We start from the raw sequence: 27515 nt of genomic DNA, 5'->3' as shown, positions 1-27515 counted from the left end.
GAACGCAATCCAAACTTCACAAAAGGAATAAACGTCAGCCACTATTAATAACCGTCAGTCCATTAGAATCACCCAGCAGCAAAGGACGTCACAAGTCCGTATACTGCGAAAAGTAGGAGGGTATTGCACCCTCCGACATCCTTGCGACATCCATCGTCAACTACTACCTGGAGAAGACGAAGAAGAAGAAAAATATGACAGAAGGAGATTCCTGGCCGGCTCAACGTGGGACCTCCCGGCTGATGCCAACATCCTCGCCGGAGCAGCAGGCCTGGCCGGCCGGCCGAGGGAGTCGCTGGACGCGGACGCTACCTTCCCGCTCCAGCTCCAGCTCGCTGGGCTTCAATCGCCATGGCCGGCGGACTCGGCAGCAGAAGCCAGCCTAGCGTGTGATCGCTCGGGGAGAACCGCCTCAGCCGCGCCGGCGAAGTACGACCGATGCTGACCCGACAGGCTCTGAGGGTCACCACTGCCGCTGAGGGAAAGCCGTTGGACTTCAATGGACGAGTTGCAACTCTCCGACTTGCCGGAAACCAGTTTTCGGACCCAACAGCACTTCTCAGAGCTAACGCAAAAAACGGCCCTTTTCAGGGCCACCACAAGGTTATGAATTACGAACCGTCGAAGCCATTCGACGCCAACAGCCTTTCTCAGGGCTACCCTAAGGTTAGCAATTACAACGAGCTGTCAAAGCCAATCGACGACAAAGAAGGCCTTGAAAAGGGCCACCATAAGGTTAGTATGTGCCACGTGCTGTTGAAGCCATTCAACGACAATAGGAAAATGATCATCCACTTAATTTGTAAATACGTAATAATCTGAATGTAATATTTTTTTTAAAACACATATTTTCTTACTTTATAATGATTGTTGTTAATAATGGAATTATGATTTCAGCCATTGAAGCTTTTGGCTCATTTTTCTCCAAAAAATAATTCTGGAATTTTTAATAAAGTTGGTAGAATTTATCAATTATTGTACTCATGACCTTAATAAAACAATAAATAAACCATCATTGCTTTCTTCCCTTTAAGAAATATTAAAAATTTTTCTACTTTTTGCTAACAAATTACACAGCTATCATAACAAATAATATGCTATCGATTTCTTTATCAATCTGAATATAATTTTATACATCAGCATTCCAAGTCCACTGAATTGCAAATAATATTTAGCTCTAAAAATGATACCTTCATGCTATTTACCACATGGGCTGCCTGTGCACGATTAAGTAACTCTGATTAGTTCCTTTTGCACTTCAGATGCTGTACATGTCATAGTCGTAAGAAATACCAGAACAAGTATTTAAAGTAGATGATTAATGAAACCCTTTATGTAAAGAAACAATAGTAATTGATACAGTACCTTTACTCAGGAGGGGAAGTATTTCACATAATATGCAAATATGCTAATATATATAACTAAGATAAATAAGTAGATCAAATTAATTATTGATAAAGTTCTTTGTTTTTTAAAATTTAAATTTATATAATGTAAAATTTTCAAGCACTAATGGTCGGTTTTGGAAGAATAATAAATGATAGAGTTTCTTTTAATGCTAGAAGAAATAAACAAAATGCATACAACTCACTTTCTGTAGGTTTTCTGGTAGAAAGATTTCTTCAGAGAAATAAGAAGACGAAGAGGGATAAAGAAAGAGATAAAAAAATAATTAAAACTATAACAATTTTTTTTAATTAAAAAGAAAAAATCAGTCACATATTTTTTATTAAAATACAAATTAAAGTTTTATATATTAAGTAATGTATATATTATTATAGATAAGTAAATATTATTATCAATAACAATGGAACAAAGTATTGTTCTATTGTATATTACAGCAAGAATAAACAAAGAAATATAGTTGATAGATAAATTGATTAAGCTATGTATTTTTGAAAAAGTTATTAATTATATTCATAATACTGGTACACTAAAAAATATTTTTATCTGATTTTACAGGTTAAAAGAAAGAAATATTTTACTAAATTTCAGACTTATTCTGAAATTATGAAGTTTCTATTTAGAAACCCTATACAATCATATTTGAATGAAAAACGAAATAAACAAATTAACAAAAAATAATAAAAAAATGTTATTCTATTGATAAGTTTCAATCACTATATTTTTAAAAGCGTAGAACTGCCTGAATTTTCTGTGAAATTAATTTAATTAGAAAGGTAAACTGAGTGTAATTATAATTATCAAAAAGTAATAAATTTGTCATTTTGATTCTGGTATCGCAGGTACTTTGTTGGTACTCTTACAAGATTTGTTCCTGTTTTTTCTGGCAAAAAGAATTTAATTTCAGATTGCGCAATGGAGTACAGATGAAGGGATCTATCTGTAGATCAGCTTTTCATGACTTTACATTGAAAGAAAAAAGATTTCCCAATAAAAACAAAGATGACTGTAACAGCCAGTAGGCCAAATATGGTATAGTTGGTTGGTGTCAGGGCAAATCTAACACAGATTTGTCTGCTGCAGTGGATGTCTTCCCTTTTTAGTTACAGATACGTAATATTAAAATAAAATGTACATTTTAAAATTTCATCAAGACAACTGAGATATGCAGGACACCAGTAACTAATGAAGTACACAGTCACTATTTATGATTCTACAACAGCATGATCCATCCATTATAATTTTACTTTTATTTTACAAAAAATTATTGTGCTTCTTGAATCATAGCACTATACTATTTTTATTACATCCATATAAAATAGTAAATGAACAGGTATAAATTTAATATCACTGGGTTAAGAACCCTGTGCCTTAAAATGGGATCTTGATTGGGTATGGTAATCCCAACAGAATATTCCCTGTTTTCAAATTACAAAGATTGATTTTAATGTTAACAGCTCTACACCAGAAAAATAATCTCTATACTTACAAATCATGGCCATGGGAAATAGGGATAAAGAGAAACAAAATAACATAATTATAGCAATATAAAATGCTTAAACCAGAATATACAAAGAATGTATAGAATGCTTAAACTAGGTAAAATAAAGGAAGAAATAAATGTTATGTTAAATTGTACAAATGTGAGGAAGAACAGAACTGGTACAAGAAACAGAGGTCTCATAACGGGCTGGGAGGAGAAGATGAGAGATGGGTGGTGCTGAAGGCTCATAGTTGAGAATGCCAAGGTTATTCACAACTGTAGTACTAAAAAAAAAAGACGAGTTGCCTGACCAAATATCAGACCATAGTAAAAGATCAATAAATATATATATAATTGATGATATAAATTATTTAGAGAAGTTTTCACTATTTAAATTGTCAGACAGATATTTAATAAAACTATAATTAAATAATAATCTACACTTAAAGTCTATTGTTTTAATTGTTAATGAATAAAACAATTCTAATCATGGCACTAAAAATTAAAATAATATTCAATTGATTTTATAAAGCACAATAAAAAATGAATTTGAAAAATAATGATTAATAAATAATTTCATTCATTATGTCTTATGTTATATAACTCAATTTTTGTTAGTAATATATACATATAATAATTATAAAAGAGTAATGTAAAGACCCATCATGCCAAAAAATTTAAGTGAACATATATGTACAAGAATATTAATTACGTAAATTAAATATAAAGTTAATTGTAATGAAATAATGCATAATGTTAATATGACAACATTATGTAATTAATTATTTATATATTTAACATTTATTTACTTAACTATAATGTTGGATTTTAATTACATTATAACTGACCATAACCTTTATGATATTATATAAAATTATAATATTATTTATTTATTTAAATGTAAATAATATGATGAATTAGAAAGATTTAAAATTTAATTAACATGTCCTCCAGTTTTTTTTATAAAACAAAAATTAGTCATGATACAATGTTAAAAATTTCTTTTAAATTAAAAACAATATAAATTAGAATGATTCATTTATAGTTTTTTGAGGTTGCATACTTGAAGTTCAGAACATCTTTTATATAGCTGAAGTTGCTTATTAGTGGCAGTATTAGCACCACTTTTGAGTGGTTAGCTGTTAGATAGATATATTTATTACGTTGTAAACATCTCCATTAAGTGTGCATAATATAAAAAAATCATTCTTTTGAGAATCTTAATAATAATTTATTTTTTTTTTTAAGGAACTACAGGCAAACTGTCTATTATAGATGCTGATGAGATAAATTTTTATAGCATGTGAACAATGCCAAGCTGAATGGAAATTGAACCCAGGAGCTACTGGATGAAAGGCAGAGGTGCTACCACTCTGCTGTGAACGTAGGCTAATAATAATAATAATAACTATCCATTTAGGCATTTAAAATTTATAATCATCCATAGTTTAATGTAGACTGGATGCTATCAATACAAGACACAACAAAGAAAATAAAATATAAATAAGACACAATTTTAAAGCTTCAAAATATTATGAAGACAGAGTAAATATAATACCAGTACATTACTGGAAGTTCCATGATTGCATGCATATAACTTTGACATGAAACATTTGACAAGAAACATACTTTGACATTATAAAAAGAAAACATTAAAGTAATTTCTAAACAAAATGAGCATTGAATCAAGTAGTTCATCTCTTCACATATTTTCCAGTATATGAATTATATCATATCTGATGCATGCGTAAATCTTACTCTTGCATATCATCTCAGTAAGGAAAAATCTTGTGAATAAATTAAAATTTTGATTATCTGGTTCATTAACATGAAGATTAGTCAGATCCTGGCTGATAACATCAGCTATCCTAAGTATAGGACATGTACTGTTTTATGAGAAAATTAACAAGATTTTAGGCTGTTAGTCATTGAATTCTCCTTTTTTACTAATTTTTTTGATTTCAAATTATTTGATATTACCTTCATTCTTACATAGGAGTTTAATTTTCATCATTACTTAAGGTTTTTTTTTAATATAATCCTCTACAAGTCCTTCAATTAATAAATTACTTTTTGAAATATTAGTTCATCATACGCAAAACAAGGAGAAGACTGAAGAACCATAAATAAAAGTGTAAATTTGTAAACTGTTAAAATTTCACTGTTACTTATAAAAAAATGAAAAATATTTATAATTAATCGAATAAAATTTTGTTTGTTTGTTTATTGATTAAAAACATTTGTAGCTGTTGGTTTTTTCTAAAAAAATCTAATGAATAGTAATAATGACAATGATTAACACAAAAATACAGTCATACATTTAATTTTTTTGAAGTGATAGTTAAGTATCTAGTATTTTATTTCAATAACCATTTACTTTTTTGTACAATATTTTTATCTTAACATATGATTATCTTAATACATGGCCCAATAATATAGTTTTTTTTGTAGGTTATTTTTATGTAATCTACCAACTGGAGCCCCAGCTTGTCTTAATTCTTTTCACTTGTGTCCTTATCAATTCTTAATTTTTAAAGACTTTTATTCTTTCCTTTTTATGTCTTCCTTATTATTTATGAAACATAATCACAACAAAAAGCAGTTAAAACAATACTGACAATACAGGAACTCTCCTGACATTCAATATTTATAGCTGGTGCAGAGGATATTCTAATTCTACAGTGATCTGACTGAAGACAGAGTCCCTGGTTGAATACATCTTATAATTTCATTCCAACTGATCTTGTGTAAATTTTTGCTTCTACAAAGCTATCATTCATACATATAATTTCCAAATGTTAATAGCACCTTTTCATTAAACCATCTGATTCTATCAACAGGTTTATACATAGTTACATTTTAACATATATTTTGGTTAATAAAAAGTAATTTTTTATCAGTTATTGTAGTTATATTATTATCGAAAATTGTAAACGGTTATTATGAATGAAATAGCTAGCAAGATGAAAAAGACCTTTAAGTTACATAAGCAAAAGGAAGGTTGGGATGCAATAATAATTGGGTTGTAGAAATCCAGACTCATTTGCTATACTACAATTTTGAATTGTAAAGTGTGTTAGAATGTATGTGCAATTAATTAATGAAAGTAATGTGAACTCATTAGAGATATGGACTGTTCAGAAAAAGGTTCACTGCATTTTTTGGCATGCCAGATTTGTTTTAGCAATTATAGTGCAGTATTAATATTGTTGCATTTTTAAAGTAGCACCATTGTATGAAAATAATATTTGCCATTGGATATGGTATTTTATGGAGACTGGCGCTTGTTAGGTGCAAAATGTTGTGGCAGGTTATTTATTAGACAAGTTAATTTAAAATATATGGGAAGGATGTATTCCTACAGCCCAAAGAAATCAGCGTGGAGTGTGATCAAAATTTAGATCTTAAAAAATCATTATTCACAAAGTACTGAGAAAAGGTTTCTGTTTTATAGGTTACAAAGTAACCACTCAGTCGTATACTGCTTAGATGATAACAAATTATGTCTTTTTTATGAATATGTTAAATAAGACGGACAAGGGGAAACAAATTTTAAACAGGATAGTTTTAAGCACTGATATTATGTTTTAAGCCTCTAATCATGGTCATCTACATAATTTCTGGCTAGTGAATGACTGCACCAAAGAGAACGTGGGGTATAACCTATCATTATAGAGTAATTGACTCATATTTCTTTTCAGATGCTAGTGTGTAATGAAATTCACTAACTATATTAGTAAATTTCAATTAATGCAGTGTCTCAAATTATAGCTGAAAATGTCGTATTTTAACATGATATACTTCTCTACATTACAGTAACAACATACTTGAGATATAGGATAACAACTTTCTACAGTGAATAATAAGAAAGGAATATGAAGGCATGGTTCTATGGTTGCCACATCTCACATCTTTATAGACTTTCAACTCTGGCATTACATCAAACAAATAGTGAATAATGTTGTTATTGAAAGAGACCCTTATAATGTTAACTATACTATCACACTTTATATGTTTTAATGTATACTGCAAAAACTAAATTATTGGTTTGATATTTTTTAGGGCAAAAGCTGGAAGTTATATCTAATTGTATTAAAAGTGTCAGAAAAATGTTTGGTTAGAAGCTTTTAAATTTACCTTTAATTTGAAAATTTCAGTATGTATGTTTTAAAATAAACAGTTCTGAAACCCCACCACGATATATATTGTACTAATTATTGATATTTTCTTATAATACTATGATTATGAGTACTGTAATTATTTTATTGCATTACTTATTCAACAATAAAACTGGCTGATGGCCAATTACAGTTTCTTTTGATGAATGATAATGAATTTTTGTAGCTTATAAAAAATACTATGTCTAAGTTGGAATTGAACTCAGAACCTTTGGATGAAAGGCAAAGATAATACCATTCTGCCACGAAGGTTGACATGCAGATAATTTTCAACAAACTATGCAGAAATAAAGTATTAGTACACCTCACCCTTTAAAATACCAATAAATGTATTCTAATATTTTCACACTGTGGTGTAAATAGTATATCAAAATCAGTGTCTTATTTTCTAATATTCTATTTACATTTAATTCTGTTTCAGTAATTAATAATAATTCATTATTAATTTATTACTACATAAATATTATTATATAATTATTTAACTGCCAACTCAACACCTTTTTCTGATTTAATTTTATTCAGATAATCCCTCCTGAAGACTTGATTTAACATACCACCTGTATACTTTCTCATCCACATTGGTGACATCATCATAAAAAAATGCTGTAACACAAAAAACCATTTAAAATGAACAGTTGTTATTGATAAACTATGAGACTGAATGACCTAAATTTAATTCCAGTATACAGTATAGTAATTTTTAATAGCTATATGTTATCTATTTACCATTATGTTACCTTTCATAATAATAATAAAATATGTTTAATCATAATAATAATAAAATTATTATTTTAAACATTTTTACAGCATTTTAATAACACTGGGAAATGAAAAAGAATTTTTTTTCATCTCAGTAAGAAAAATAGTGATTGTGATAGTATTTTTTTCTTCTGATTTCAAATATGATATCAGTTTTTCTCCATCATGCAAGGTTTCCGAGAAACAGACATTTATAATTTCAAAAATTTTAATATTTTCTGCATTCTTAACTATACAATATTCAAACATTTGACTCACTAGAAAGTAAGAAATGACGATTTTCTGCTATATTTCACCTGTGGAGCATTCCTCTTAATGGTCCAACAATAATCGGCCAGCATATTAGGATTCCATTTGCCTTGATATCTCTTTTCCATAGCTGAAATCTCCTGATGAAAGTGTTCCTTGTGCTCATCACTCACTGCGCCAAGATTTTCCAGGAAGAAAAATAGGTGAAAGTGCAGGAAGTGTACTTTTAAGGACATGTTAACCCAACCCAAATTTTTATTAGCTGTTATAAGATCGTTGACAACATCACGGTAATTTTCTGCCTTTCGATTTCCCAAAAAACTCTGAGAAACATTTTGAATGCTTCCAAGCTGCTTTCTCCAGTGGCTTTTATAGTTTTTCAAACTTTTCATCATGCATTCGTATTTGTGGACCCATAAATATTACTTCTTTAATTTATGTATCACTAATTTTAGGAAAATTCTTCTGTTTTAAGTACATGAAACCAGGAGTATTGTCCATGGCCTTGATGAAATTCTTCATTAATCCTAGTTTGATATGTAACGGAGATAGATACACATTTATAGGATTACACAATGGGTCATGTTTCACATTTTTCTGTTCAGGAATGAGTGATTTGCGTTTAGGTCATTCTTTTCTAATGAAATGGTTTTTTCTGTCCCTACTATCCCATTCACACAAAAAACAACAGTACTTAGTGTAACCAAGCTGCAGACCAATAATAAGTACAATTACCTTCAAATCACCATAAATATTCCATTCATGCACTGCATATTGAAGCTTTTCCAATATAAATTTAAAGTTTTCATATATTTCTTTTGTACTAGCAGAGTGAGCCACAGGTACTGATGGGAATTTATTGCCATTATGTAAAAGCACAGCTTTTAAACTAACTTTAGAGGAATCAGTGATCAAGTTCTATTCTGTTGGGTTATGTTCATTACAAAGCGTTTCCATAAGAGAAGAAATGTCATTACAAAACACTAAGCCATTTTCTTCAGAAAAATAGTTTTTAAATTCAGAATGACAATTACAATAAGTACATATCTTTGTATTCTTTTGAAGAAGATTCCATCCTTTTAGCTGGGAAGCAAACATTTCAGACTGTTTTTTGGATAACTTTAAATCTTGTAAGAGATTGTTAAGATTTTCTTGAGTCAGTAAATGAGGCTCAGATGAACTGCTTTGTTCAAAAGTTGTATCACCAGAAGCTTTTCTTTTTCTTCCTTACTTCCATCAGAATCTGAGCTCTCTTCATTTAATGTCACATGTACTGGAGGCTTTGATATGGGCAATTCTTTGCAGTGTGGAATTGGTCTCATTGAAACTGCAAGTTAGTGTACATCACTGTATGTTTTGATTTTGACATAATCCCTTTAATGTTTGTTAAGCAGAAATAACAGTCAGAAGAGTGAGTGATCTTTGGGTTCCCTCCAAATCATAAGGATAGCAAATGGCATATGGCGTGTGCCATTTTTCCATGCTGTGAGAAGCCTAGAACACGATAAACAACAGATATGTGGGGCCTATGCCCTTGTTTGGGCCTCGACTTTACACCCAAAATAAGGTTTATAACACTCTTTTATTAATGGAGTAAGGTTTTACCTTTGGGACTTGAGCATCACTTCACCACATTATAACAAAAATTGATAAATGATTTAAACAAACTAGGTATTTTGTAATTAATGACTAATTGAAAGAAATAAAGTTGTAAATATGTATTACACAATAATTCAGACATACAAAGGACTCACAATGACGTGTTTACTGGTTCATTACTATCTCACAACTGGCATCGTTCTGATGAATTTTTGCTACACTAGATCATGTTTGTACATGTCTATACACATCTGAACCTGCACAACAGTAGTAAAACTACCCTTTGAGTTAGCTCATTTGGTTCCATCATATTTACAGTGCTCTAGGAGCGTTCACTTGACAAAAGACAAATGGACAAAAAAATGTTTTAAAATATCTAAAAAATTAAAATTACAAAAAAATTGTGGGTGGTGGAGAAATTCTGAATACATAATTGAAAATAGGATAAAAAACTGCATTAAGTACACCTATTAGTACTCGTGAGACAAGAATCATGTTGACCAGTGTAATCAGTCATTTAATGGTAAATATAAAATTAATCACTATTCTGATTAAATTATTTAAAAAATTTGCTGATGGCATGATCCATCTATTCAAACACAATTTCAATAACAGATATTACTTGAACCAGAACAGCGACTGTTCTCTACTATTAATGTAGGGTAAATATTTTCTACTGAATGAAAAATCAAATTTTTGTGGTTTCCTTTGCTTAAGTCAGTTATTCAGTGGAAGTTGCTATTTTGACAAACTATGTATTTTAAAGGGCTGTTTGGTATGAAAATATTTATAAAGTCATATATTGAAAAAGCACGTACTCATAAGATGATTTATAAAGTCAAAATTTGCAATTTAGGAGATATATAGAAAAAGTTAAAAGAAAGACTGAAACTAGAATAAAGAAGCATTTATTTACTTATTGTAAATGTAGAAGGAAACAAAAATCAACTAAACCCCAATATTGCCTTGAAATTACTCTAAAAATTAGTTTATCACAAAAATGGTTCTAAAAAATATCTGTAATAAACAGGAACTAGATAGTTAGGAAACTTACTTTACTAATAAAATATTGTTGAGAAATATCGTTATTTAAATAAACACAGAACACAAATGTCTAAAATTGAAAGTTTTTTAATTTTTTTGTGAACGTTTTCTATCTTATGAACATTAAATGGTTTTTACTTCCTTAAATTTTATTTATGAAAGGATATTCATTTGATTGGTTTAAGGTTCATGATATCTCCATTGTTATTTAAGTAAATTTTTAACTTATCTCATGAAGGGCTGTGTAATAGGTCATGCTGGACAATCTGAGTTTGAAGTTTAGAAGTTAAAGACTATCCTTAAGCTAACTTTAGGATTGTCTGAAACAATACTGCTTGCTTTATTTTTTGTCAACAGCTAGAGATACTTAGTTTGTAGTATTTCAGTAATATTTATTTGTTAATTACCATTACTATCTGTTATTATCATTTATTAATTTTTTTATAAACTAATCCCTCAATATTTATTGTTATGGTTGTTTAACAATCAAAATGGACATCTATTTTAGGTTTTTGGTAATTTTTTGTCAATTAACAGTTTTTACTATAATTTTCTTGTTTGCAAATTTTGTTTGTTTTTATATAATTTTTTTAATGTTAATTTCTTTTAATGTTAATTTTTTTTATTAATATTCTTTTATAATTTATCTCTAAATTTTTTATGCAATTAATTCATGTTAGCATTTCTTAATTAAATTTATTTCATATAAAATTGTACTTTATTTTAGGAAGATTTGATAATCTAATTTTTTTTCAGTTTTATATCTACAAAATTAATACTTTTTTAAATTTATTTATTTTTTAAATATTTTTATTTATAGTTTCATAAACAATTAAAGACATTAGTGACTTATCAGTGTACCAATAACTGTGTAGTCTTGAACAACCTCAGGCTAGCCATTCCTGAGACATATGGTTAATTGAAACCCAACCACCAAAGAACACCAGTATCCATGATCTAGTATTCAAATCTGAATAAAAGCAAGTACCTTTATTAGGATTTGAACCTGAAAAATTTTGGCTTATTAGCTGATTTATGATAATAAGTTTACCACTAGACCAACTCGATGGGATTAAATTAAATTATTTATTATTTTTTTTTAAATTGAAATAATAATTAATGTTTATTAAATGACTTTTAAAGTAAAGTAGGAGATTTCAATTCAACCTTTATTTTATTTTATATCTTCACTTTTATCAAATAGCTTTTTTATTTTATAGCTTCACTTTTATAAATGATTTTATTTTGTTGAGGATTAGCTGTCATGATTCCATGATAACTTAAGTGAAAGTTATAAAAAGATTTCTGGAGGAAATCTCCAGAATTGTGTGGCCTTACAAAGATGATTTGAAGATACATATATTTTTATTTGCTTCTAATCATTTGCATAAATGTATGTTGTATATTGTACAAGATAAATCAGAAAATTTACTAATTGTGATACAAAGCATTTCACTAATATACCACTTGATAATACTCATAGTTTGTAGCCAACTCTTTCTTTTGATTGTTTGTTTTGTTACGTAACCTCCAGGAAGTAACTTCCATGCATAACTCAATTGGCATGAATGTTGTTCCTCAGAGTTCTTTGATAATCCCTTTGTGTATTATAATACTTGTTAAAATTAAGTTTTTGTTTTATTAGTAAAGTATATTCAATCATATTTTTTTTTACAGAACTATCGTACATCCAGCAATAATAATTTAGTGCTGGATTAGTGATAGTTCTAAAAAAAATAAATAAATATTGTGAATTATCAAATATATTTCAGTAAAAGAACAAAAATTGCTCATTTTGGATGTATGATTGTTCCAGATCAAGAAAGTAATATTAAGTCTCTCATGAGTTACATTATGTCCATGAAAAAATTACATAACAATCTCATTTGATAAATGTGTTTGGATAACACAAAAAATTGAAATGTTAATTTTTGTATCACCTGGTTAGTTAACACAGAATTTACATAATCTAACATTGCAGAGAGTGTTAGTTCACATTCAATGATAACCTCTTTCTACCAATAAATTTGTTTATTTTTGTGAGGATACAGACATCTTAACTTTTGTTTTACTTCTGAACCGTTGTTTTTACATAAGGGCAACATTTTTTGTATTATATCCATATTTAAAATAAAGCAAAAAATGTTAAATAAAATTATTTTAAAAAACTTACAATACACATCACAAATTTAAAAAAATAAATTTTTAAAAATTCTTTAAATTTTGACTGAAATAGACACACTTAACTAATAAAGTTTAAGCGATAACGTTTTTATCAGTTCAGTGTATTTAATTTTAAAAAGAATCATTGTATTAATTAAGTTTACTACACTTTTCTCAGATCTGATCAGAGTTGATTTGTTTTAAAGCATTGGACATACTGAAATTGGGCCAAATGCCTGTAAAGAAATTGAAAAAAAAACAAGTAAATGAGTATGACATTGACAGAAACAGTTCAAGAAAACTGGTTTTATTCTTTAATTCACCAGTTTGTTTATAAAAACCCTAGTATTTACATACTAATTATGTAGAAGGTTATCGATTAAACAAATTGATATAAAAGTAATTAAGATGATTAACTCAAATGTAACAATAAATAATTAATTAGATTTTACCATTTGCAAAATAAAAAAAAATTTATTTGACAGTTTTATATTATTTTGAGAATCAACTTTTCCACCTCCTACGATATTTTAGGATGGAATTCCTTGTTTGAATAACTCTCAGAATTAAAATAAGCTGGATTTAAAATGTTAACCATGTAGAATAAATATATTTTATTTATTGGGTAAAATGCATTTGTTTGAAATTTATTTTTATTAAAATGGTATAAGTTTCTCTTTACTAAATTAGTGCTACCATCTGATTTAAAATAAAATAATATTAATAACAGAATCAGGGAGATTTAAAATAGTATCTACAACGTTAATCACAAGAGTTTGTTAAAAAAGAAACTGAACTTATGAAATAGCATGCTTACTTATTAATACTTGCTATTCTATTACTGCCCATGTGTTTGGAATTCATTAGAAATTCTGTTTGCTGTGTCATTCTATGTTGTTTCATTTCTAATCTATCATTTTGTTAAGTGTTTATTATTTTTCACACTTGTGGTAATTGTTTGATAAAGAAACGAAGATTCTTTCTGAGTAAGATTTTTATGAGAAACTTTGTTTCAAATCAGATATTTACAGAAACTCTAGAAATGTTTTAAGAAGCTTATGGGCAAAAATCTATAAATATAATACTAATTGGATCATCATTTAAAATAAAATAAAGATGCTTAAATATGAAGTCGATGCTGATTGTTTTTTTTTTTTTTTTTAAATGCAGTGGTTCATTATTATTTCCACACAGTAATAACATCAGTAATGATTTTTTATTTAGAAGTAGTATGTGTTGTTTGATGGAGACAGTGAGAAAAAACAGACCTGAAATGTGGTTAAATAAAATATGAATGGTATAACATGACAACATTTTCGTGCATTTGGTGCTCTTTAATAAAACTTTTAGAGGAATTTATGCTTCTCCAAAATACTGTTGTCTCCTAGGCCTTCCTATTTGCCTGATTTAGCACATGCAAAATCTTTTTGTCTCCAAAGATGAAAGCCATCCTTAGTGGATGCTACTAATAGATGATTAAAAAGTTTAAAGAAAGTTAGATATGGGACCAGTAGACTACTCCATGAAATATATATCAAAAAACACTCCAATAATGAAGAAAATTCTGGATTTGATGTATTAAAAGTCAAGAACACTACTTTGGAAGAGAATAAGTTAGATTAAATTGAATAAAAAGTAAAATAAGAATGATTTTAAAAATTTCATTTTTTTGGACAAATACCTTAATAATTTACTGTCAACTACATTTTGTTGATCAGGAATCAGTTTGCTTTGTAAAAATAAAATCAAGAGCAATGTAGCTAAATAGCAACAAATATTGAGAGTTTTAAAAAAGGATCTAGGGAATGTTAAAAAAAACATAAGATACCTGTAATCCATGTGACCAATATCCAGTAGTTTCATTGACTTCACCCAATGTGTTAACTGCATTTTGAGCATAAGTTTCAGCATCAGGAACAAATAAAGTACTTTCTTGTAAACGATGGCTGAAAGCATTCATTTTTGTATTGACAAATAGTGGTGAAAGGTTCTGTATTGTTAAACCTTGACTTTGGTATTCTACACGTAGTGCATCTGTGAAGCTTTTCATGTACACCTGGAATTATAACAACATATTTAAAACAGATTTTAAGTTATTGTTCACAAGATCTCAACCACAAAACAGAGAATATACCTGGGGTAGCCTCTTAAAGAAAATATATGTATTTTATTTCTATTTATACATAATCATGGGTCATATTATGACGGGGGGGGGGGGGGAGGTTCACCCTTGTTATTAATTTCCAATTGGAAACAGTAGTTTGGATAATATAAATTATAATTTATTAGGAGAAGTTTTATTTGTATTCAGTATATGTGTAGAAAGAATACAAGATTATCCATTGTGATGACCAGGTATAGTTATGATTTTAGTGACACTGGAGAAATATTTAACAATATATAAAAACATGTTATTACAGAGACTACCTATGTATGACATCTGTATTATATGTTATATGTTAGCATAACACAACCTGTTAGAATTCAAAACCATGTTAACATTGGTTGTGTGATCGATCACACAACCAAATATACAACTGCAATAATTAATCATTATATAACTGTAATAATAATAATTATTTTTATTATAATGAAGATCTGTTGTTTGCTCGTTAGTAATGTAATTTTCTACAGATAAACTAAATTAGTGAAAATATTTTTTTACTACATTAATAGGCCAATTTCTAAAAAAAATCTAATTAAATTTTTTTATAAATTTCATCCATACACATCAAACAACTTAAATCACATATTATATAAGGCTACATGTATTGTGAAAATTGTTAATTCAAAATGAAAAAATTATGTTAATGTTAAATAAAAAATTTATTACACGATTCAAAATGTGTAACAGCATGGACTTGAGTAAATTTCTTTCACAAAAAAGCCTGTAATGACAAAAAGAATAACATTTGAAAAAAAAACACAAATGAGTAAAGATGAAAAGTGGTATCAACATCCAAGAAAATTGAATGTAATTGGAAAATTTTTTAACATAAGCTGAATTTGTTTTTTTTTTACAGTGAAACTTTAATATAAAACTACTTTTATTATTAATAACAACTTGGATAAGAACAAGTAATGATTTAAATTCTTAACAATTTAGTACCACTTTTTTAGATATAGAATTCAAAAATTGAAATCCAGATGCATCATACATACATTTTTTAAAGTGGTATATAAAATTAAAACTTGTCTCATTCAAATTGCTACTGACTGATTCATTCATATGATACTTCAGAAGTTTCCAGATAAAATACAGGAAAATTAATTTGCAGCTTTATCAATTGATTTATCTATAAGGAACTGTTTCATTTGTTCATATAATGACTACACTTTTAACTTGTTATATTTCTCATTGCCAAATGTAAATTGTGTTATTAATTAAAACCCAACAAGAGAATAGCAACTGAAAACAGTACTGAGAAACTATTAATGCCAAAATAAAAAAAATTCAGTTATTTTGTATCAAACATTTTATTCTATAGAATAAAACAAGGAAAATTATGTCCTATCTTTATTTTATTGGGTTGACAAGAAATAAATTTTAATATTGTACTGGGAATTAAATTAATTTTTTTTTATACAAAGAGTGAACTTTAATCAATTATATAGTTTTCATTTGTCCTAAAATCTTTTGCCATCTTTCTGGCAACTTCAAGAGTATATGCTTATAGAACTTCTGGCCCTTATCAGCATAAAACTAAACCGAGTGCGATTTCAGGTCATCATCAGTAGTAAATGTTTTACCATTCAAATAATTTTGTAAACTACAAAATAAATGGTAATCTGATAGTGCAAAATTATGGGGGGGATGAGACATCACTTCCCAACCAAGTTCCAATAATTCTTTACGAGTTACTACAGATTTGGTGGAACATGACTCCTTTGTGATTTGCCAGTGCTGGCCATTTTTATTTCATTGCTTCTGCCAGTTTCATTTGTTACTGACAGTAAACATCGAAATTGATCGTTTGGTTCCTTAGAAGCAGTTCAAAATAGACAACACCTATGTATTCCCACCAAATTGACAGTGTGATCTTTTTTTGATGCAATTCAGCTTTTGGTGTGGCTTGTGCTGGTTCATCATCTCGCTTCAACCATGATCGTTTTCAGTTGTTGTTATTGTAGACAATCTATTTTTCATAACCAGTGATGATTCTTTTAAAAAAAGAGTAAACTTCATAGTGTTTGAAAAGCACAATTTTATTGGTTTTTATTGGTTCTTTGTGTTGAGTGAATCTCTTTCAATTCATGCAGAACCCAAATATTCTTCTTAACTAGTCTAAGACATTTGATGTGATTTTCAATTGTTGTGTGAGTTACAATTAACCTCTCTGCAATCTCTCGCTTAGTTATATGATGATTCAATCCAATTACGGCTTTTATTTGGTCTTCATTAACTTCAGCAGGTCAACCAGAACCTTGGTCATTTTTTAATGAAAAATTTCTTGAATGGAGTTCTTTAAACTGATTCTGACACATGCATTCTGTTAGGCGATCAGCACCATAAACTTCACATTTCTCTTTGTGAGCCTCAGCAGATTTCTTGCCTTTACAGAAATAAAAAAGTAAAATACGTCAAAAATGTTTGCACTCCATGTTTTGGTCACTTTTAAGTGACCAAACTAACAATTGCAACAAGAATTATGTTCAATCTGCTTCTAAAGTAAGCTAAAAGTGACAGCTATCAAATGCTAAAAGAAAAAACATAAAGCTATTTATTTGTGAAACAGAAATTACTTTCTTGCCAACCCCAATAAAAAAAAGTCTGTATAGTTTATAGGTAACACCCATTTTTTTTATTTTATAAAAGTATGAATGTTAATCAGTAGTTCTATGAACAGTATACAAACTAATCTTGTAGTGAATTTAAAATATAACATGAATATACCTGGCTAACATGAGTACTGTGGGGACAGGGAAGTCCATCCGTGTGGCTAATCAGTGCCCTGTCATGGTGTTACACTCTTAATGGTAGTGGCGCCACCTTAGTATCAGCAGGTCTGTTTCTGTTTGTGCGGGTTTATGCCTTTAAGAATGGGGAAGGCTTGCCTCATCTACAGCTCACCAGTGACTGCTGAAACTTTTGCAGGTTGATCGTTGCTCTTCGGTGGGTGTGTGCCAACTACACTCTTAGTTACAATCAATTGTCATGGGCAGTTTTGTGATTACGGTCAGGGCTTTTATATGCCAAGTACATGCTGACTTGTTGGTATGTGCTGTAAGAAGTTACTTCCAGCTTGAGGTCTGAGTCTGTATGGATTGCGGAGTTGTTCTCCAATGTTTGAACGGGTGGGCTGTTGATCAGCATCTGCAGTGTGAGACGGCTGGGAGGCCTGGCCGGCTTACCAGACTCCTCCCCAGGTGGGAGTAACTATGACTCTCTTAATAGTTATAGTTGTTGTAGAATATCTATAACTCTATGATAAAAAGTAACTTGAAAATAATAAATTATAAAAGTATTCTTTTATTTTTTTTTAAATAGAAATAAAGTAAAAATGGGATTGTCAATCATAATTGATTATATAAGGTTTAGCCACTACCACAAATAATAACCTTACTCTCACTAATTGATGCCTGTTAACAAAATATTTCCACTATATCCCTAAATATGTTTTGTATTTTTAAACTTTTGTGTAAATAAAGTGTCTGAGGAAAAAATAATAAAAAGTATAAGTTTGTCATTAGGAGCAATCATAGAGAAAGTTAAACTTTGAATGTTAAATGAAATGTAACATAGGTGTAGTAATAAATCTACTGCATAGCAGCTAAGTAACTGATTGGAAATTGTGATGTGATTTTTTTTTTAGGGATTAAATCACAGGGTATTCAAATGGATGATTTCAAAATTAAAATTATAGTAATGAGAATAGGAGACAACAAGCTAATGAATGTCTGTGGAAAAGAAGGAAGTAAAACAGAAAAGTAGAACAAGTAATACAGTACAGATATTTAGATAATATTTTAACAGCAGATTGGAAAGGTAAAACCAAAATAAAAACAAGAATATCAACGACTAAGGAAGCACTTAATAGAAAGAAATAGTTATTTTTCATAAAGATTTACTGTTATTTCTAAAGTTGGAGTTAAACTTGTAGAAGTGTCTTGTGATTCATTATATTTGGAGTGTACTTCTCTTTGAATATGGAACACGGACACTAAGCAAAAGGGAAAAGAGATTATGAAAGGGTTTGGCGATTAAATGACCTAGACTGAAAAATGAATTAATAATGAAGAGAATAAAAGAAAACAGAAGCCTAATCAGAACAATTAAAAGTAGAAGAGCTGAATGCATAAGCATATAGTTACTGGGATATATTATGAGGAAAAGGGCAAAATAAAACAGTGGTAGAAAGTGCAATAAAGGGGACTGGAAATAAAGGTAATCTAAAATGAAGTGAGAGCTATCAAGTACTCAAAAGTGTAATTGAAAACAGAAGAGAATGAGATGGACATGGAACAAAGAACCTGCTTAAGGCCAGATAATAGGCATATAATAAGACTGGACTTCAAATTTGGTGGAATTGTTTATTGTCAATTATCAATGTGAATTATCACTGTTGAACAAACAAAAACATTGCTGACAAAGTGGCTGATAGCTATAAATAAATCATCTGAAGCTGTTGTACTTGTGTAATCTTATTCATGATTGTTAATAATTTTTTGTTGGCGACTCAAATATGTCCAAGTATGTTTATGAATCAAAGTATATCATATATCAAAATAAGGTGACTCATATTTTGAGTGTATGTGTGTGCATACATGCTTTTGTGTGTGAAAATGTGCTCACTTGTATCATATATGCATGTAGTTGACTGTAAATTTTTAATGAACCAAAATAATTTCTCCTGTTACACTAAGTTGAGATTATATATATTGTGTGAGTGAGTGAGTGAATGTGTGTATATATATATATATATATATGTGTGTGTGTGTGTGTGTGTGTGTGTGTGTGTGTGTGTGTGTGTGTGTGTGTGTGTGTATGTATCTTTAATGTATCAAATTCTTGATATATGTTCTAAGTTGTAACATGTTAAAAAACTTTATATTTATCGAAGAGTAATTTATAACAAAAACCATTACTTTTGAAGCAGCGTAAACAGTCATGAGTGGTAAAGGTTGAAATTCAGCACTGGATGATACATTGACGATGGCTCCTTTACGACGTTCAACCATCTGTGGTAGGACAAATCTGGTCATTGCTGTTGTAGCACCTACATTTATATTGATTATATCCCATAATTCTGGTTCAGGTACTTCGCTCAAGTACATAGGATAAGTATACTGTTTACCCACATTGTTCACTGTAACAAAAACATAATTACATAAAATAAATGATTTTGTTCAAAATACACAATTATAAATAGTTATCTTCTGTCACAAAGAGAGTTTAATTTACCGTGTAGGTAAACTATGTTCTGCAGAAGTGTAGTAAGTTTAATTATAATAAGGCAGTACAATAGTTACACAAATAATTAAATACAATATTTACATTAAGGTATAGGTTTGTTTAGTGGGATTATTTAATATACAAGTATATACATATATAATTTATATATGTGGGAGTATTTAATAAACACATATATTATTTTGTGTTTTAATCTGTTATGTATCTATCTAGTATTTTCATTTTAAAGTTTTTTTAAGTACTGAGTGTTTAGTAGTAATTAGTAATTTACAGAACACTGATGATTATCATTTATGAAAGCAAATATGAGAATATAGAGTTGTATATTATCATACATTAATTCAGATTTTGGATGTTAGAGATTTTATTTAATGGTTTTTAGTTAACGTAATATATTTATTTACATTTAAATTCGCGCGAATTAAAATATAAATAAATAATAATACAAAATGTAAATGAATAAATTCACACACACACACACACACACACACACACACACCTAATTTAATCGGTATGTGTGTGTGTGGGTCTTTTCAGGGTCACCTCAAGTCTATGAATTACGAACCGTCAAAGACATTCAACGACAATATATATATATTATAATGTAGCATTATAAATATATGCACAAATAATTTTCATTAACACCTGAATTTTTAATTAATTTGTAATTATGTTTTATTTAATATTTTCAAGATTCACCTTAACATGTTTATATTTTAAATTACTAATATGGTTTTAATCATAAAAATAATGCAAGTTGTACCCAGATAACATAAAGTGAAGACTGATGTACAAAGTATTTTGGTTTATTTTTAAACCACTTTAAAAATGATTTAATTTTTAAAATGTCTTTGATATAAATTTTGGTTAAGTGAAACATACTGCTTATAAAATATATTACACACACTATTTTTTTTATAATTATGTATGTAAGTTAAGTACCATGAGTTTCATACCATTTCCAAAACATCATAGCAATTTTCATGAATAACAACCACAGAATGAGGCTTAGTAGGAATAAAAACCTGGAAAGCAAACTAGTTTTCAAATGCTTTTTTCAATGGAACAAATATTTGGTTGTTACATATCAGAATGTCAAACTCACTGAAATACAGATGATATTCAATACTACAAGTAATGCCATCAGTCTGTTCATCACATGGATTTGCTGTGTATATGAACATCATTACTCTCACAGAAAGTGACTCTCTGTTGTCTATGAAGTATGACAAACTATCCTACTGAAGGCCCCTTCCAGGCAATGGTAATCTGACTTCTCCATAATTCCTTAAGAGATCATGGTATATTTAAGCAGGATAGAGAAGCATATTACTGATTAAAGAATTTGTCTTGATAAGATAAAATGTATTTTGTGAAAAATTAGTTTTCTTCCAGTTATTAAAGCTATTTAAGAATGGTCTTCTTAGGAAAAAACCCTTAATTCTTCTTCTTTACTATTTTACAGTACAGTTTAAGGCCATTTATTGCAACCCAAAATGCCTTTGGTTTCTGTTGTAAGTGTCTTCATCTTGCAGTCCTTGATTACCCATAGCGGTCACAACATTACTTACCCAGCGCCTTCTTAGCCAACTCTTTTTTTTCCTTCTGACAGGAATCAAGGACTAAATTTTCTGAGGTATTCTACTCTCATCCATATGTGGAACAACTTTCTATGAAAGAGCTGAAGATCCTCTCCTTTATAATATTTTATATCTGAATATTCCATAAAATAGGATTTAAGAACTTGTTGATCATTCTACCTTTACCAACTTCTAAAATATCAATATCTGCCCTTCCATCTGATGTTTAGAATAAATAATACACAGATATTTAAATTCACTGACTAATTTTATTTTTCCTTTATTTTTAATAATATCCTATTCTCTACCTGCAACTATCATGTATTTTGTTTTTTTTAATACTCACTTCCAGTCTTCATGTGTCATACTCCTTATTAAGAAGCTTTCTTATCATGCATTCCACATCTTGCTCATTCTCAGCCAGCACAATCTTGTCAACTGCAAATAAAGTGTGAGTATTCTCACCATCTCCGATCTGGATTCTCATCTTAACACATTCTTTCGACTGGTCTCAAAGAACAAAATTAATATAAGTTTTAAAGCCGGTTTTAAACTGGAAATAATGAACTTCTTTGTCATACACTTGACTTACACCAAAAAAATCTAAAGGTAGCTCCTATTTTCTTACTCAGATTTTGGCACCCTTATTTATCACAATTGTATAATGATGTATAAACATGCAGATTAATTGTATACATACACTATTATACAGTATGTGAGTCAATGTGTTCAATATCTTAACTATACACAAAAGGATGAACTCTGAAAGGAACGTAGTACCTCATGGGTTCACTTTTAAAAATTATTTGTATTTAACAGAATTAGAAAAAACATATCCTAAAAGTCATTAATATCTACTGAAATCTTAGAACATTAATAACCAACATTATTAATCTTAGCAACTACTGACCACTGATGAAGGCTGACCTGTTGGTTATGTAAAAATGTTTTTAAAAGAGTGAGACTATAAGTTTTAGCATTGGTTTAATTTACTGACAATGATTCCTTTTCACTATTCTTAACTACGTGTCACTATTCAGTGATATAATTTCTAAATTAAGAGACCAATTAAACATACATTGATGGAAATATATGCTAAAAGTTAAATATTTAATTTACCTAATATTCCAATCGGTATATCTCTAAGTTCTTCAGCAATTTTATGGAAAATTTCTTGTCCTTTACTAAAGTCAGCAGTGATAACTTTTATTTTTACTTGGTACTCTATCACTGAAACATTAAAAATAATTAAAAGATTATTGCGAATACTACAATAAAATATTAGTAAAACTTATTCAAAATTCTAATGCCTAGAAGAGTTTTTCTTTTTTATTATCTAAAGTATTTTTTTTTTTTTTTGTCTTCAGTCATTTGACTGGTTTGATGCAGCTCTCCAAGATTCCCTATCTAGTGCTAGTCGTTTCATTTCAGTATACCCTCTACATCCTACATCCCTAACAATTTGTTTTACATATTCCAAACGTGGCCTGCCTACACAATTTTTCCCTTCTACCTGTCCTTCCAATATTAAAGCGACTATTCCAGGATGCCTTAGTATGTGGCCTATAAGTCTGTCTCTTCTTTTAACTATATTTTTCCAAATGCTTCTTTCTTCATCTATTGACACAATACCTCTTCATTTGTCACTTTATCCACCCATCTGATTTTTAACATTCTCCTATAGCACCACATTTCAAAAGCTTCTAATCTTTTCTTCTCAGATACTCCGATTGTCCAAGTTTCACTTCCATATATAGCGACACTCCAAACATACACTTTCAAAAATCTTTTCCTGACATTTAAATTAATTTTTGATGTAAACAAATTATATTTCTTACTGAAGGCTCGTTTAGCTTGTGCTATTCGGCATTTTATATCGCTTCTGCTTCGTCCATCTTTAGTAATTCTACTTCCCAAATAACAAAATTCTTCTACCTCCATAATCTTTTCTCCTCCTATTTTCACATTCAGTAGTCCATCTTTGTTATTTCTACTACATTTCATTACTTTTGTTTTGTTCTTGTTTATTTTCATGCGATAGTTCTTGCGTAGGACTTCATCTATGCTGTTCATTGTTTCTTCTAAATCCTTTTTACTCTCTGCTAGAATTACTATATCATCAGCAAATCGTAGCATCTTTATCTTTTCACCTTGTACTGTTACTCCGAATCTAAATTGTTCTCCATTTTATCTAAAGTATAAAACAAAATGGACAAATAAAGTGAGCAATGAAGAAGTAATAAACAGGATTAAAGAAGAAAGAGTACTTATATGGGAAGTAAACAAAAGAAAAGGAAACCAGTTAGCATATGTGGTTAGAGGAAGTGGAATCTTGACAACTACCTTGGAAGGTCAGTAGAAGGAGAATGGAAGCAAGAAAGAAGAAGGATGAAGTTAATAGATGAGGTGAAGACTGGAAGCTTCAAGGGGATGAAGGAGAAGGCTTGGGACAGAAGTGGATGGCAACAGAGGATGTATGGGACCAGCCAACATGCTGAACACAAGTGATGAAATATAAAACAGCAATCAGTTCTTAACATGAACTGTGCTTATACCACCATGAGAAATGCAGGGATGGAGGAAGAGATATAGTTACAGAGGATGATTCTGTCGATCCTCACATACAGTTGGTTGGACTATAGAAGCTGGGAGGCCAGCTTCTGGGGGTGGGCGGCGGGGGCTCCTCGGAGTCGTCGCTCGTCGATCGTCCCCTGGGGACGCTTTCCGGTCACACGGATTCGGATAGTAGAGTGCCTGGGTGATCATGCAGGGGCTGTACATACCATATGGCTTAGATCCGGCCACTGCATGGTAGGAGGGGAAGTTTTTTAGCGGGTGAGAGCCCCGCACTGCGGGCCTGACGGCGGCTTGCAGAGCTTTTTCCTCTTAAGTAGATAATCGTAAATATTTACAATTTCTGTTATATTACATCATAAATAAATTGTAATGAAGAGTAATGTTGATTTTTAGATAAATTATTAATTTATCGTAATATCGTTATACGTATAGTAATTAATTCAGTTCATCTATACTTTGCGTTAATTATAATTTTTTTTTCATACATTATTCATTTCTCTTCCTTATTAAAATACATGTAACTGAATGTCCGAGGTCGTAACTAATTAAATATTTATTTATTAATTATTATTATACTATTCGTAATATGAGTCTGAAGCTTCGTAACAACATTAAAAAGACGAGCGAATTTTTTATTTTAATACTCTTCCTTTTAATTAATGTAACTTAGTTTCAAAATATTAAAATAGAATTAGAAGTATCCTTTTTACTATTTTTTGGACGATTTGCTTCAAAGTGACCGGCAAATCACCTAGAAACGCATCGCTATTGAGTTAAGCATATCTAATGAGCGAGTAGGCCATATTATCGAGCAATTGGGTTACTGAAAATTCTCTGCACGATGGGTACCGCGCAAACTCTCTGATTGCTCTGCGCAAGCTGAAGTTTGAGCCTATTCCGCATCCGCCATACTCGCCGGATTTGGCACCGTGCGACTTCCACTTTTTTTCTCATCTCAAGAGGGATCTTAAAGATAATCATTACACAATCGACGATGAGGTGAAGGAAGCTGTGGCCACTTGGAACCGAGAAAGACCGCCAGAATTTTTCAGTGACGGAATGCAAAAACTTGTCCCACGTTGGGAAAAGTGTATCAGTGTAAACGGGGATTTTACTGAAAATAAATACTGCATTTTGTAGCTAAGGTATTTAATTGTAATTTTATTAATTATAATTTTAAGGTACGTAATTGTACTTTTATTCATATTTTATTTCATTCCAATATCTCTTTTCATTCCCATGCTACGTATATATGTGCAAAATTTATCAGCTGAGCCTCGTAGTAGTCATTATCGTATGTGTACACAACATAGTCCATTGTTACAATACGTTTTCCTCTCCGTAGCAGTTAAAAGCAATTAAAAAAGTATTTTGATTATTAAATGCATTTACTTTTCTTTTTCGGCTTATTAAAACAAATATATCATTTTTTATTTTTAAAATAACCACTTCTGAAACATTTTTTTGGAAATATCTCGATAACTGGAGAATTTTAAGTATAAGAAATATCCAAATTTGGTGAGGAATTTTCAAAAGAATTACAAAAACGATTTGGTTAATAAATTAATAAAAAAAGATGCATTTTATTATAGCTTTCCTTCAGATTTTTTAAGATAAATTGAAGGTATGAAATGAAATGAAATTTCCTAGGTTAACAGAAAAGGAAATAGATAATATAAGGGCGAGTCAAAAATTATCTACACTTTTCGTTCTACAAATTATTTACACAAGAATAGGGGTTCAACGTGTATATCATTTTTCTACAGAGTGTTCGAGTTAAAAGAGGTCCTATCACTCCAGTAGTTTATACTAAGGGATATTTTTGCTAAAATTCATGTATTGGTGTGAGATGGGTAAAATAATGTGGCCGTTGTTGATACGACTGGTGCTGGAATGAGGAGGACTGTTTATATGAGGAGGCCTGCGCATTTGAGTATTGCCAGTCTGTGCTGAGCTCTGGCTTTTGAACAAGGTTGCGTAATAGTGTGTTTTTGTTTGTTAAAATCTGATTAATTGTTGAAGAACGTGTATTCGTGATGGAAACTTATCTAGAGACAAAATTTCATGTTGTGTGTCGGCAAAAGTTCTAGAAGAAATTTGAAAAGGAAGCAACAGAGAAAAGTTTTATTGTTGTTCAGAAGTTAGTCTAAAACTTTCGTGAAACAGTTTTGGTGTTAGACCAGAAATGTACCCGAACTAGGTCAGTTTTAACAACGCAGGTCGTACAGGACATTAAATAGGCAGTTACAAGATCTCATAAATCTTTGCGGAGACAGACTAAGTCGGGAAAAGAACATCTCACTAGGTTCAATTCACACAGAAGTGAGGTGAATGTTGAAATGTTATCCGTATCGAGTGCAGGTTTTCCATGAGCTATCTAATGCTGTTTGTGCTAAAAGGGATCACTACTATGAATGGTTCAAGAACTTCATTAGAGGCAACACTGGCATTTTAGATCAAATGTGTTTCACAGATGAAGCATGGGAAACCATGCTTCACCTTGATGGGTATGTTAATAGTCAGTACTACCGGACCTGGGATGCTGAAAACCCGCACATTTTCTTTGAATCTTCCCCACACCCACAAAAAATAGGCGTATGGTGTGCGATTTCAAGGCGACGAATAATAAGGCTTCTTTTTTGAAAAAAACTGTGGATGCTGCCAAGAAATTATCCAACGATTCATAGTCTTACTGCAAGAAGATGAGCGTGACTGCTGGTTGCAACGGACAGCGCCACTTACCATATAGCTCGCTCTACATGGAGATTCTACAAGATTTTTTCGGTGGAAGAATAATTTCTAAAGGATTAGTCCAGACTTCTTTCTGATGTTACTTAAAAGAATTGGCTTATAGGAGTATTCTACACTTCCTGCTGGAATTGAAGACAAACACTATCAATGCCATCCAGGAAATAGACAGGGTACAACTAACAAGAGTAACCAGGAGCATAGCCAAACATATTGACAAGTGCACAGAAGTGGATGGACATCATTTTCAACATCTTCTGTAAATTATTATGTAAGCGTTTGCCAATAAACTATTATCTATAGGCTAAACTGAGTGATGG

General features: G+C 30.1%; 1 protein-coding gene across 1 annotated transcript in view; it reads right to left on the bottom strand.

The window, feature by feature from the left end:
• Positions 1-1710: 1710 nt before the first annotated feature.
• The window catches only part of LOC142323697 (inactive hydroxysteroid dehydrogenase-like protein 1), a 146038-nt gene continuing 120233 nt past the window's right edge, over positions 1711-27515 (bottom strand). The window contains exons 3-6 of the mRNA XM_075363802.1: positions 22990-23100; positions 19966-20186; positions 14708-14935; positions 1711-7668 (exon numbers count right to left, since the gene is read on the bottom strand). Of these exons, the coding sequence (XP_075219917.1) occupies positions 7540-7668; positions 14708-14935; positions 19966-20186; positions 22990-23100 (689 nt within the window). The 3' untranslated portion in view covers positions 1711-7539. The remainder of the gene's footprint in view (positions 7669-14707; positions 14936-19965; positions 20187-22989; positions 23101-27515) is intronic.

The sequence above is a fragment of the Lycorma delicatula genome, chromosome 4, assembly GCF_047948215.1.
Source record: "Lycorma delicatula isolate Av1 chromosome 4, ASM4794821v1, whole genome shotgun sequence".
Taxonomy (NCBI): Eukaryota; Metazoa; Arthropoda; class Insecta; order Hemiptera; family Fulgoridae; genus Lycorma; species Lycorma delicatula.
This window is presented reverse-complemented; position numbering and strand designations above follow the sequence as displayed.